Raw genomic sequence first — 15271 nt, forward strand, 5'->3', positions numbered from 1 at the left:
GACCTAGTTGTAACACAAGTCTGCATACACAGTGAACCCCCAGCCAGGACTGGACCCAACTGGAGTTGAGAAACCTTGTCAAGTCAACCTCTCCTTATAACACCATCTTCAGATCCTATTGATAGACTCACCACACATGTTCCTGAAATAGTGCTGCTGCAGCCTGTCTGACCCTGTGCTGGCCTGACCTCTGACCCCAGTCTAAGTCTATACTGTAGCAATGCGCTAAAGGAAAACATGATATGAGTTTATCTAGGGTACCTTACCTAGACCAACTCAGTGGCCTCGTGGTTTGAGTGTCCACCTTGAGACTAGAAGTTTGGGAGTTCGACCCTGTCAGTTATATATAAGACTGTTAAAATGGGACCTGGTACATCTCTACCTGACACAGCATTAAAGCGACAGATTATGGGTGAGGGCCCTACAATAGACTAATGTCCTGTCCAGGTGTTGTACTTGTATCTCATGCTACAGAAACAGGAAACAGGCTCCTGCACCTATGAGCCATTTCGGCTTGCAGACAAGTCACCAAAGTCACAGACACACAAATACAAAGACACAATTACAGGCAGACATACATGTACTATACAGGTAGAAGGCAGGCACATACATACACACACTGCCTCTCCCTCTCTCTCTCTCAGACACACAGCCTCCAGTCAGGTTGATCAAAGAGAGAGGTGACATACGTTCTCAGCTATTCAAACAGCCTGGTGTAACACACGTCCATCCCACAAGACTCGAGCTAGTGGCTGAAGCTACGTGGCGACGCTGAAGCATAATTACCCCCCTTTTCTTTATTCCCGGTTTTTCTACCCAATCTCTGTTGTCCTGGTTATTCCCTGTTGTTCTCCACAACCTCTGTTGTCCTGGTTATTCCCTGTTGTTCTCCCCAACCTCTGTTGTCCTGGTTATTCCCTGTTGTTCTCCCCAACCTCTGTTGTCCTGGTTATTCCCTGTTGTTCTCCCCAACCTCTGTTGTCCTGGTTATTCCCTGTTGTTCTCAACAACCTCTGTTGTCCTGGTTATTCCCTGTTGTTCTCCACAACCTCTGTTGTCCTGGTTATTCCCTGTTGTTCTCCACAACCTCTGTTGTCCTGGTTATTCCCTGTTGTTCTCCACAACCTCTGTTGTCCTGGTTATTCCCTGTTGTTCTCCCCAACCTCTGTTGTCCTGGTTATTCCCTGTTGTTCTCAACAACCTCTGTTGTCCTGGTTATTCCCTGTTGTTCTCCACAACCTCTGTTGTCCTGGTTATTCCCTGTTGTTTTCCCCAACCTCTGTTGTCCTGGTTATTCCCTGTTGTTCTCCCCAACCTCTGTTGTCCTGGTTATTCCCTGTTGTTCTCCCCAACCTCTGATGTCCTGGTTATTCCCTGTTGTTCTCCCCAACCTCTGTTGTCCTGGTTATTCCCTGTTGTTCTCAACAACCTCTGTTGTCCTGGTTATTCCCTGTTGTTCTCCACAACCTCTGTTGTCCTGGTTATTCCCTGTTGTTTTCCCCAACCTCTGTTGTCCTGGTTATTCCCTGTTGTTCTCCCCAACCTCTGTTGTCCTGGTTATTCCCTGTTGTTCTCCACAACCTCTGTTGTCCTGGTTATTCCCTGTTGTTTTCCCCAACCTCTGTTGTCCTGGTTATTCCCTGTTGTTCTCCCCAACCTCTGTTGTCCTGGTTATTCCCTGTTGTTCTCCCCAACCTCTGATGTCCTGGTTATTCCCTGTTGTTCTCCCCAACCTCTGTTGTCCTGGTTATTCCCTGTTGTTCTCAACAACCTCTGTTGTCCTGGTTATTCCCTGTTGTTCTCCACAACCTCTGTTGTCCTGGTTATTCCCTGTTGTTTTCCCCAACCTCTGTTGTCCTGGTTATTCCCTGTTGTTCTCCCCAACCTCTGTTGTCCTGGTTATTCCCTGTTGTTCTCCCCAACCTCTGATGTCCTGGTTATTTCCTGTTGTTCTAACCAACATCTCTGATGTCCTGGTTATTCCCTGTTCTTCTAACCAACATCTCTGATGTCCTGGTTATTCCCTGTTCTTCTAACCAACATCTCTGATGTCCTGGTTATTCCCTGTTCTTCTAACCAACATCTCTGATGTCCTGGTTATTCCCTGTTCTTCTAACCAACATCTCTGATGTCCTGGTTATTCCCTGTTCTTCTCCCCAACATCTCTGATGTCCTGGTTATTTCCTGTTGTTCTCCCCAACCTCTCTGTTGTCCTGGTTATTCCCTCTACCTCAGTAGGGTGATGAAATGGCCATGCCATCAAGCAGATGTCAGAGGAGTGAACAGTGCCTGTGGGGATAATAGGCAGACAGACAGACAGGCAGACAAACAGACAGACAGGCAGACAGACAGACAGACAGACAGGCAGACAAACAGACAGGCAGGCCCTGGAGACAAACTAGCCCAAGCTAGCCTGGCCTGGCCTGGCCTGCATCAGAGGGGATTGGGTTTGGCCTTTGTCTGTCATTGATATCCTCATAAACACATAAGTAAATAGACTCCAACACATGTATAAGTGGTAATGTACTCACAGATACAGACAGTACAAACCACTGTGCAGGGGACACGCAAGCACAGAAACATCAGCAAACTCATGCAATTGCACACACATACACACACACACGTGTGCGCATGCACGCCCGCCCACACACACTCTCCCTGTGGTCGGCACACTTGAGACAGACTGTAATTAGAGCAGCTGCAGCACATCCTTTGTCCTCTAAACACTGGCCACTGAAGGAGGGACACACACACACACACACACACACGCACACACACACACACACACACACACACAAAACCTCAGGAGGGGCAGAGTCCTGTCATCTCTGACACACGGCTGGCAACGGAGAGGACCCCAGATGTCTGCCTCGCCCCGTGATACATACACACATTCCCTCATCCTTCCTTTGTTCCTGCAGCACAACCATACATCACACTCTCCTAGAGTACATACACACACCATTCACACACTAACTACTCACACACACATTCTCATTCCATCAACATTCATCCATTAAATGATGTGACGAACGGCCAATAACACTACCAAACACAACCTAACTATTCAGCACAAACACTGGACTACCTGAAGTGAAATGCACCTGCTTTCCCACAATAACCGGGTTAACCAGTCGAGTCCTGATCTTTCTAAATCTGGAGACCAACCCTTCTATTGACAGTATCTCTACACAGTAATCAACCACACCTTCCATCAGCCTGACTAATAGGCTGATCTCCACAAAGGCTGCTTTGTTGTTGTGTGAGAAGGGAGAGACTTAACAATTAATTTTATCAGCAATTACGGTGGAAGTTAGACATGATGACAGGAAGATGACATAACAGCCAAGGGCTGTAATGACATTCTGAACGGGGGAAATCTGAGTGTTGTCAGGCCTAGTTGTTTCATTCTTACTGCATAATAGATGCATCGTGAGCGTAAAACACATGGTAGGCCTCATTTCATTGTCTCTCTCTGTGTTATGCAACCATCGTTCATATACTAATGTATTATCCCTGTTAATGCACATTAATCAAAAAATGAATATTCCACAAACAGTGCTAAACAGATGGCAGAGATGACCATGAAAAACGTCTTGCTCAAGTGGAGTTGTGAAACTCTTACGAAATCCAGTCCAATGTTGGGCTGGCAAGGCCTCTGTCCGTGTTAGTGTTGGCTTGTTTGTGTTTCCCAAGATAACATTTTCATATACAACACACCACAGGCCTGAACGGCAGACACGCCCAGTGAAACTTTGACCTGGTTCTATTTAGACAAGCTATTCGGGTTGCATTCGACCGTGTAACGTTACAGAACACTCAGAAAGAAATGTCCTGGGGAGAGCAGACATGAATCTCTGTCGTGTAGAATTGAGAATCAATTCAGCTCAACACGATACATATCTATCTGCAACAATCGCTCAGATCTACACACCATCTGCAACGCTCTCTTACCTCTAAACAACATTTCCATCTGCAAGTCTTTCAACTCTACTCTATAAGTAGACTTCCACCACTACACAATATATCCATCAACAACAATCTTTCAACTCTACTCTATAAGTAGGCTGACTTTCACCACTACACAATATATCCATCAACAACAATCTTTCAACTCTACTCTATAAGTAGGCTGACTTTCACCACTACACAATATATCCATCAACAACAATCTTTCAACTCTACTCTATAAGTAGGCTGACTTTCACCACTACACAATATATCCATCAACAACAATCTTTCAACTCTACTCTATAAGTAGGCTGACTTCCACCACTACACAATATATCCATCAACAACAATCTTTCAACTCTACATGTAACATTTGGTAACAGTTTATTTTAAGTAAAGTTCGACCAACATGTCTATCTGCAACAATCTTTTCCCAAACCTAATATGTGTCTACAAAAACCTCCCCACTCAACATATCACGATTCAATCAGACATTTTTAACACTGAATAATAACGCTGACTGAATTCCACCCTGGACTAACACTACCCACGTTCCCCCTCTCCTGGGCTTCATCCCTGGCCAATGTGTGGAGAGCTAAAGCCTGCCCTGGGGCCCGAGGCCGGCCGTCTTCCACCCCCTCGGCTCCTGCCAAACCCGCTCTTCTCGTGTCTTCCCATTTTGTCTTTGTCCAAATGGAGCAAAAATGTTTGACTTTTTGAGTCAGAGGGCTGGAGAGATTGCAGTCTTAATCCAGAAGTAATGTTTTGTGGAGTCACCTCTTTCTGTTGTGTAACTGCTGGGTGTGAATGCTGTGTGTGTGTGTGTGTGTGTGTGTGTGTGTGTGTGTGTGTGTGTGTGTGTGTGTGTGTGTGTGTGTGTGTGTGTGTGTGTGTGTGTGTGTGCGCGAGTGTGTAGAGAGCACTTTTCGAGTCTGAAAATCCTTGTGTATACGCCATCTGTCTATCTGTCTTATCCACTCACAGACCCGATGATGGAGCCACATGCATTTTCCATTAGGATGAAAATATCATGTGGGCTTTGAGGAATCCGATTTGTGCCGTCTGAGCAGCCGAGCCTCAAGTTGACAAAGGTCTTAACCTGAGACAAAGCTTCTAATCAGTTTTCTGGCTGATTCAGATAGAACAGAAAAGACTTCATAGAAGCAGTCTCCATAATCCAGGACCAGCAAACCAAAGAGAATTCCTGTTCCAGAGAGTCTCGTCACACTTGCTGTGGTATAGTGGCTCTATACCACAGCAACTACAGAGTAAAAACATAAACAGCATATCATTTATCATCTGTTAAAGCACGCTATGTATTTCTTGGGAAGAATACAGAATTCCTTGCATGTGGGCTACTATCTGTTCCATACAAGGCAGCCTATACCATTCTATTTTTATGTATTATTAAAATGATGACACTTATTATTGAAAGTATTGTGTGCAATCCTACTGTATATCATGTCATTTTTGGCACAGACAGCCGACTCAATCTACTGGGACAAAGGTCACATCCCCATCTGGGTTGTGCATCTTCACAGCTGTCTCATATTAGAGCCTATTCTATGTACAGCACAGGAGGTTGGTGGCGCCTTAATTGGGGAGGATGGGCTCGTGGTAATGGCTGGAGTGGAATAAGTGGAATGGTATCAAATACATCAAACACGTGGTTTCCAGTTGTTTGATGCCATTGCATCCACTCCGGCCATTGTTATGAGCCATCGTCCCCTCTGCAGCCTGTGGTGTACAGTAAGAGATGACATGAAACAGAACCCTTCTCTACATTCAAAATAACAGCCTAACAAATAACAGTAAAAAGCTTCGGGTTTTTAATGGCCTTCGTTTCATATTCTGTTGTATCTTAATAGATTTCAGTCGGCCATTTTGACAGAAGACTACGCTATTCATTTTGTTTGGATATTGACTCCCGATCATCTATGGATTCTCATTCCCCGTAAAAAGAAAGACTAGCATCACGGGGAATATGTTGCCAAGATAGGAAATATTTTATTACAGAGAAAAAAAAAAACTTTTCTTCCAAAATATAGAAATCTGTACAACTTTCGCACAATCAATTTACATGAACTGTACAAATTTACAGCAGTTCATCACAACATACCCAAGGAAAAGAAAATGAACACAATAAAGATGTACTGACATGAGAAATCACAAGGTAGAGTAGACAGCTTTTCTTCTTGGGTACGCTCAGATTTTTTAAACGTTTTTCTTGTTTTGTAAGTTTAAAAAAAACAAAGGATAAGTCTATCAGTACAGGGCGTGGAGACTGATATTTATTTTACCAAAACAGATTGGTCCTTGCCAACACTCCCATCACAAATGGCTTCACTTACGAACATAGTTAACCGTGTTAAAACTATGAAATGCAAAAGAAATACATCTAAACACCTCAAAACAAATTATTGGCACTTCCCATTGTGTAATGTTATGCATGTATTCTACCATATGTCGTACAACTGCAATAGATTCTAGAATATGTAAAACACCCTAAATGTGAAAGTGGCAATAATTCAAAAATCATTGATGAATCATTGACGACTATTCCCTTCCCGTTTCACGTCTTAACATGCACAACTTTTCCAGAAGGGTATTTTATTGAATGTCCGAGGCCTGAGTTTGGTAATACATTCCAGAAGAGACTCCTCGCGTCTCAAAAATGTCACAACTTCAACTTGACATATTTAGTGCATTTTATGTGCTATTACCTCCGACTATTCAAAAACACTTTTCACAACGTTTCTGAAACCTATGTGCGCAAAGGCTGAATGGATGCATTTACAGATCCGATATTGTGGACTAAATCAAATTGTTTTGGTGGTGGTGTTACTGTTGAGAAGGGGATCAAACAATTTCGGCTTTGTTTCCTTTTTGGTAGGTCTAAAAATGACGTCTGTTCAAATTGGGATAGATGATCAGACTAGGGCGAAAGGAAGGGGGGGTGAGATGCTACCTCTGTGACTTTAAAATACATTTAGCAAAAAGAGGGACAACTTGCTACGTCCGAAATACAGACCGATCTCATAACAATATCGATAGCTGGCATAATCGAAGCAATAGTGGAGCTGCAAGGTTTTTAAAAAGCTGGTTTTCAACCACAACAACAAAGCTCTGGGCTACTCTCTCAGACCTGTCCATCTGGCTCATGTGGAGACACTGCTTTTTCCACAGATTGCTGAACGAACACCAGGAGAAATGGAGAGAGGGAGGACAGTGAGGAGGAGGGGAGTGGATGAGGGAGGATAGGGTGTGCAGTGCATCAACAACCACAGATCCATTGCCCATGATCCTCTGTGCTTAGGGTGCTTAAAGCAGCACATGTAGGTCTGATGGGCTGGTGCCCAGCCTGGCCAGCTTAGCGGCTAAAAGCCCCGAAACCCCACAGCCTGTCACATCGTCTGTCTGTCTGCGGCGCGGCCAACCAGGAGTGAGCTATAGGACGACTGACACCACAATCGTCCTATTGCACCCATGTAAACTAGTTCAGTGCTCAGCCTAAGAAACAAAGAAACTTGGACTGTGTACCATCACTTCCTATCCTTTGACTCCTCTTTGTTGCCCGTCTCTATGTGGGCTCCCAGTGCAGACGGAGTGCGCTGAGTGCATGTGCTGGCTTTGCTCTCCACCGCCAAGAGGGAGTTGGTTGGGTGGAGGTTAGTTTAGAGGGGGCCGGAGGGATTGTAGCTGCCCTGGACGAGAGTATCCGGCCCTGGCCCCCGCACCACCTCCATTCCCTCCCCTGGGGCGAGGAAAGATGATATGTGTTACTGCTATCTCCATACTGCTATTGGGGGGAGGGGGCTGGCTGGTTGGTTAGCTGGCTGGAGGTGTCTAGGCTGGGGGTGATATGTGGCACCAGAGGGGCTTCTTGTGTCTGTCTGCCCTGACAGGAACACCTCCAGAGAGGGTCCAGCAGCACCTCGAACCAGGCTGGCTAACATTACGCTGGTTCTCTCTCGGTTCTCCAGAGAATGGCTCATAGGTGTAACATTGCAGTCCTACGTTTGGCAACGCACCCCTCGTCCAAACTGAGACACAGAAGAAAGGAGAGGTGTTGAAAGCCTTGGACCCATCTTCAATCACAAAGACAAGAATAAAGTCTAACAAAAACAGATGAGAAAGCCTGACAAGTCCTTTGGGATTGAGTTGGATAGAAACAGTCAGGGGCGTACAGACTTCCCTTTGGCTACACTCACGCTCCCCTCGACAGCTGTAGAGAGATCTATCAGAGTTTTATAAGTGTCTCAAATTGCCATCTGTATATGTGTGTGTATTGGGGGGGGGGGGGGGGGCTTTCGAGAAAAGTGCCTTACAAACGGACAACAGACGGCTAACCTGACACGACACCAAACCGCACCTACCTACCAACACCTGAACGGATCTGAATGAAATGCTTACAGTGTGAAATCTTTTTAAAACCTTCAGAGTTACTCTCCCCAATTCTATAGAGTGGGGTCTAGCCTGACGTAAGAGCTGTGAGTAATTTACAAAAGAAAAGGAGGGGAACTCATGAAAGACGACATTGGAGCGAATGGAATGAAGAGGGTTTTCTCTAGAAGTACACATCCCACACAATCTAAATGTCAAAAGTGCATTCAATGTAATTTCTTCTGACAGGGCCACAACAACCAAAACAAATTATCCAGATTTCGGTGAAAATATAGTGCCACCTATGCTACACTTTGAATTTGGTGAGGGCCAAAGGTCAGGGTGGGGATGGAGGGATATAAACAAAACGAGAACTTGATTGTGAATTTCAAACCAACATTCATCGAAGGGGAGGGAACAAATACCCAGCCCTCCCCAGAAAGTTACACATACATGGTTGGGGGTGTTGGTGGGGTGCGCTGTGACACACTACTGTCCTTAGCAACAGGTGTCACAGCGCATTCCACTGCACTTCCATATGGAGGGGAGGGGCTTCCTAAAGCTCGACGCTGGTATATGGGGCAGCCTCTGGGGGTAAAAAAATGCCCTATGGTCTAAAAACTGGGATTTAGAAGAAAATTACTTAGGGCATTTCCCCAGAGACTGACCTAGAAACAGGCACAGTCCGGACCTCAGCCCCTTAACTTCCTTCCTAGACAGGAAGTACACCCAATAACAACAGGAAGTAGATAAAAGGCTGAAATTCAACGGTATGGTTCTTGACAGCAGTTCCTTGAAGCTTTTGAGAGGGTGGTGAGGGTGGTGGTGACATGGTACCCATTGTAACCATGTGGAGAAGAAAGTGCAAAGTCAACATTGATAGACCTGTGTAAAAAAACGAAAACAAAAAGCAGCCCCTTCTCTGCGCTGTTTCTCTGTTCAGTTTCTTGGTTTGTTTTAGCTGCCCCCAACAGCTCCACGCTCCACACAGCCCTCTCCGCAGGGAAAAAACGAAGCCTCTGGTAGATCCCACAACACAACATAACAGACTATGGAGCGAGGAAGGAGAAAAGAAATATCAAACCCACAAGGTTTCACCTGGACGATAGGCCACATCCTCTGCTTTTTCTCCTTTTTTTTCTCTTTTTCATTTCATTTCTTTTTAGCTTTAAAAAGGTTCGCCATCGACCAACTAGGGCGAAACCCACGACCCAACGTGGCAGTTGGCAGCCCTTAGCTGGACATAGTCATCATGTTGTAGGCTTTGGAAGGGCTGGTCCTGCCCAGCATCCCTGCCGCCTCCTTGCAGCTGATGTGACTGTCCACCATGGGGGTCGAGGTGACCGCACTGCCTCCCGACGGCGCCGGGGCCACCGGCTGGGACTCGTAGAGCACGCAGATGGAGCCGTCCTCGCCGATGCGGTAGGACACCTCGAAGGGGTCCACCCAGAGTGTGAGCTCACTAGGCAGCAGCAGGTAGAGCTGATTGATGGTCAGGCCGATGCGCTGGCCTGCCTGCCCCACCAGGGGATCCATCTTGTGGTTGATGCGGATGCAGCGGTAGCCCGAGCCCTTGCATGGCCTGTCGGGGAACCAGTGGTGCTTGTATTGCTCTGTGGAGAAAGAGAGAGGAGGTTATTATCGGGTTACCATGAGTTTCATCATCATTGGATCACTATTAGGTTACCATGGTATTGCTTGTATTGCCAAAAAAGGGCACAGAGGGGGTAACTGTTGTTCTTCGGTTACCCTATAGTAGAGCCTGTGTAGTTCTGTATGAGGAGACAAGAGAGAGGGAGAGAGAGAAAGAAAGAGGGAGAGATGTAAGAGATGCTGTCTGGTGTTTACAGGTGAGAGCCAGTAAGCTAAATCTCTGCTACTTTCAGACATCTATCTGAGGGAGAAGCGGGGTGCAAAGCTGTCTGCACCTGATCAGCCTTAGTTCCTAGGGTGTGGTGTGTGTGTGTGTGTGTGTGTGTTATGCGAGATTAGGATGCATGTGTTTTGATAAACATTGAATAAGGTCATAAATTGGGACATAAATGTGATTAATAGCATGATAATAACTGTATAGTTGGATTTTAAGTAATTGTATCGCAAATCAAACTATAATCATGTTTTATTTTATTATAGAGTTGCTGGAGTCTAAGGTAATACTTGTTTATGATGTTCTAAGCACGCATAACTAATCTATCAACGTTATTAGTTTAGATGTATCTTTCGATTGTGGCATGGATTACTTACAGATAATAAATGACATGATTCCATTGAAAATGGAAGGAAAAATGATTGTTTAAGTTTTACTGTACTAAACACCCCTTAATAATGATTATGGTAAAGTAGCGTTGCTTTAGATTGTCTTTTGATTTAATAAAGCTTTTATTCCATTGTAGGTAATACATGATTCCATTGGAATATCTTATCTGCTTTTTTATTTGATATTTCTATTACCATGTAATAAAGCATCAACTATTTCTATTGGTATTTGGGTTACATGATATAATGACCAACTATTTAGCACAATAATGTACTTTTCCACTTACTAAGGGGTGTGTGTGTGTGTGTGTGTGTGTGTGTGTGTGTGTGTGTGTGTGTGGTATGTGTGTGTAAAACAGACTGTAGACAGGGGCAGGCTTTGTTGTAGTGCAGTAATAAACCATAACAGTCTGCTTATGGGGCTGATAAGCAGCAATAAACCATTTGTCGCTCTGTAACCGGAGCCTACGTGACACACAGCAGAGAGAGAGAGAGAGAGAGAGAGAGAGAGAGAGAGAGAAAAGTTTGATTTCACAATCACCTTCTGGCCGAGCGGCACAAAGTCCTCCATCAAACAGAGCGGAGCTGAACAACAACACTGAGGTGGTGAAGTCCTGGCCAGCAATCTGGGCTGGAGAACTCCCCCTCTTAAAGCCACACCGTCCCTTTTAATATGACGAGTGTGTCCACATACCCGTTGGTGATTCACTGTGATATCATTCGTATGGTATATTTAAAGGGGCGTTAAGTGACAAAATAGGTTGGAAGAAGAGAGAGAGAGAGAAAAGAGGTCACATTACTCATTTTAAGGAGAACACGAGAAAGAGAAGAGCTCTCATTCCTTCCCCGTTAACTCATTTTAGAAGACGCGGATGACTGCTGCTTTCATAGTATAATAGTAGCCTAACAGGGAAGAATGAAATTAGAAAACCGCTCCTCAGAAGTCTAAATTAACCTAACATCTCTAACAATACTCACATTTACTGTGTCTTGTGTGTGTTTGTATATATACTGTATGTATGTGTGTTCAATATGCATCTGTGTGTGCGTGTGATACCAATCATCCTATTTTCTCCACTTTAGACTCCTCAGTATCGAGTTACCCCAGTGGTGCATAGTGGCTAAACTGAATGTGCTGCCTGCCTGCCTGCCTGCCTGCCTGCCTGCCTGTGAAAAGCCTCTGAACTAGGCCAGAGCCCGGAGAACACCTGTCCTGCACAACACCCCTGTTATATAATGTCTCCTTTGTGTTATCAGTAGAACTCTGTGTAAGGCACCCTAATGGAGGGCTTGGCACTCATGAAAAAGCACCAGGCAGCTACGATGGGGCTGATCTTTTGCACCACAAAAGAAACGAGGCCGCTGAGAACGGTCAGAGCGGAGGGGCCTATTCTAAAACCAGGGAACTGGGGAAGAAGGGAGGCTAAAAAAAACAGATGAGTTTCAACTATATATTTTAAATAAAGTAGTTTTCCAGTGCTTCTTTAAAGCCAAGTGCCCTAAGGATATTATGTGGCAATAAATTGTATGGAGGCTTTTTATTAAATACACATTTGGATTTGTTTGGGGCGTTGTTGGGTGATTTCCATTGGTCTGTGGTGGTGTGGTTGGGCGATTTATGGGAGTTTCAAATTGGGTCACTGCTCAAACCTTGGTTAAGCAGGTTACTGGTAAACAGGAAGTCCAAATGGTTAACTAACAACAGTTAGACAATGACCACAGTTTCAATGTGGATATTTAGAGCAAGTCCCCCTTCTCCCCCATATACACAAACAAAGCCTGTTTATTGAACACACAGACACAATAAACTGTGATAATGAAGCTGTAAGCAACAGTGAGATGGCTGGACTACTTCAGCAGCGGGGGGCTTCACAGAGTTGTTTATGCTCACTCGGGAAGACGAATGAAAAATGGGGTTGAAGGAGGAGGACGGCCACTTCACAAAGTCCCTTTGCAACTTGTTTTATTAGATAATGTGCTTCCTACACTCCTCCCCCGATGATATGCTCTTCCAGCCCCAACCCCACCGCTACCAACCCCCCACTTACCCTCTGACGGCGGCCATTTTGCTCAGTCTGCCTTCAACTTTGGCTGTTTACAAACAGTGCACTGTCCTAGAGCTATTCTCAGACTACAGCTTCCACTCGTTTTCTATGCAAATCCCGCACAAACAAAGCCACTTCCTTGGAAAATGTTTAGTTGAAAATAGCATTGTAAACTAAGAGTTTGTTGAATAGAAATAAACAATTATGTAACCTGATATGCTAAATGTGTAGCCCACATCCAAAACGCTCTAAAATTATATGAATTTGAACGTGAATGGCTTTGCAGATGACACAGCTGTTGCAAAACATGTTAAAATTGAGGTCATGATGTAGGTGTTCAGTGTTTAGAGGGACAGACACTTGCTGTTAACTGGCAGACGCATGCCAATTTTAGACTGTAAAAACGGTCTATATTTACAATAGGAAATATAAATAAAAAATGATTTCAGTGGTTTGTACAACAACAAAAAAGGCTGTCAATAACGCATAGTATAGTGGCTGTATCGATCAATTTATGTGTCCTTATTACAGAGTTAACGTTATTCACTTAGCTAGAATGTCTACATTAGAACATATTGTAAATAAATAGATTTTCTTTACTCATACATGTTCGTCAACGGCGGGAATCTATACGGGCTATTTATTCTGCATTTTTTATTTTCCTTTTGGTTCTATAATTTCGATTCGATTGAGGCTCGCTCAAGAGGATCGAGTAAAACATGTAGGCGGCTATAATACTCTAATAACAAAAATAATCCGAATCCTATGGGTCTGTTATTTTCCTGATCGAAGTGTTATAATATATATTTTTTTGCCTGCTCAAATTCATATCATCCAACGTTTTCTTGTCTGCATTACGTAATTCAATAGCCTAATTCAATTCACTGGGTATAGATTCCCCCATTTTTATGTTAATTAAGAGTTGATCGACCCAACTGTACTGGTGCGAAAGATGCACTTCCTTGTTGGAACAAATAAAGTCCGGCTTTATTCCACGTTATTACATCGTAACTAAACTCGAAACATGAATTAGGCGACGATGTATCTGAATAGAACATGGTTGATTCGATCGATTGAAGATTGTTGATTGAAGATTGTTGTTCAACATATCTATTCTTGTCTCTTTTTCTCGTGCGCAAATGGTCGAGGGGCGCTTGTGTTACTTTGTGAACAGAGGCGCAAATCCCCTTCGGAATGGGATTAAAACACAACAATTCGTTACAATTATTCTTAACACACAAAATGACACAACACCAACAGAGGTCATAATCTAAAGTAGCCTTGGAAACGTAGGACAAAACGAGAAACACATGTCTTACCTGACAAGATATCCTGTAAACTTGCGCTGAATGATTGAAGCTGTCTGTCATTTACGTGTCCTTTTATCCGCAGAAATCTCGACAGAAATCCGACCGCGGCGCTAATCTCTGGTTTCATCGTTCCCCGAGCACAAAGGGTATGCATTGAGAAGGCAACTGCGACGACGATTCGTGCGCTTTTCCTACATATGATTCCGAAAATGATTCGTTGTTTTTCTCTCCACGTTCGGATAATGATCCGTGTCTTTCACTTGTTTTATTTCTCTGGCGCCTATGCTGGTCATTTATTAGTCGAGGTAGGGACGTTTCGGAGGGTACTACGTGTGCCAGGACGGTACAGTGTGGTGACGGCTGTTGGTAAATAGAGGGGTCTCTCTCTAGGATGCCACGTTGAGGCACCCTTTTAATGTCACTTTACTCCACCAGAGTGAACGAATGTGTTGGAGGACATGGGTTTTATACCGCCCCCGCCGTCCGAAGAAAGCGACAGCGCGCAGCTACAACAACGAAGGCTCGCCAATCCCGTCCGCTCGACAGCCTGACGAGCCCATAGGAGGAGTGGACTGTTCGCCTCAACGCTCTGAAAATAAACAGACCACTTGAGAGCAAAATACAAGCATGAAAATTAACCCCTTATAATGTGCTCCCATCGAAAACAACAACATCTTGCACTGGGTTTTCAGTTATTTCATAAAACGGACAGAATAATTATGGTTAGGTTCAATGTGCATTAGTGCGTAATTAAGCACACCATTTTGGATACAGTTATGCTCATGATTGTTGGTATTCAAGGCATGCTGTACATGTTGTTGTCATAGCTGCTCTTGCAGGCCATTTTTTTTATTAAGTGTCTGTAGTAAGGGGGTTTACCATAATCACTTCCAGTAATTCCCTAATACACACACACAAATGATTGAAGAGTCAGACACAAAATGACCTATTTCAAACAGATTGATCATCCCTCCCCTTGTGGTTCTGCTTTTACAGCACTAAACTCTGGCTTTGGGTTTCTTTGCCAGTGGGGGTTGGTGAAAGGAGCTATAGGAGGACAGGCTCCACTGGTGGTCAGTCAATGGGGATTCCCTCATACAGGATGCATCAGCAATACACACTTTTCTGAGTTTGACATACACTAACGTTTGTGTATGACTTTGGGTATTCTACATTTTCACTGCCTGTAAATTAGGTACATAAATTACACAAACATTGATTTAGAATTATTACTGGGAGTAGGCCAACACCCTTTAGGTAAATTCTTCTTGATAAAAAGAAAGATGGAACTCTTTACAAGTATTACTCACTAAATGTCTTACGGTG

General features: G+C 44.2%; 1 protein-coding gene across 1 annotated transcript; it reads right to left on the bottom strand.

Annotated features, from left to right (window-relative positions):
• Positions 1-9207: 9207 nt before the first annotated feature.
• On the bottom strand, positions 9208-14378 carry LOC106576460 (protein BTG1). The gene is made up of 2 exons (XM_014153656.3): positions 13955-14378; positions 9208-9947 (listed from the first exon to the last, which is right to left on the bottom strand). Exons 1-2 carry the CDS (start codon positions 14097-14099, stop codon positions 9568-9570), a joined length of 525 nt encoding a protein of 174 aa, XP_014009131.1. The 5' UTR covers positions 14100-14378; the 3' UTR covers positions 9208-9567.
• Positions 14379-15271: the final 893 nt, after the last annotated feature.

Source organism: Salmo salar, chromosome 17, assembly GCF_965601325.2.
Source record: "Salmo salar chromosome 17, fSalSal1, whole genome shotgun sequence".
In the NCBI taxonomy this organism is placed as follows: Eukaryota; Metazoa; Chordata; class Actinopteri; order Salmoniformes; family Salmonidae; genus Salmo; species Salmo salar.

Bases quoted from the DNA above. Each gene is read 5' to 3' on its own strand.
- LOC106576460 (XM_014153656.3), bottom strand. From the start codon at position 14,099: ATGCATACCCTTTGTGCTCGGGGAACGATGAAACCAGAGATTAGCGCC. The intron at 9,948-13,954 runs GTAAGACATGTG...CTTTCTCCACAG, and splicing joins TTTACAGGATATCTTGTCAG to AGCAATACAAGCACCACTGG.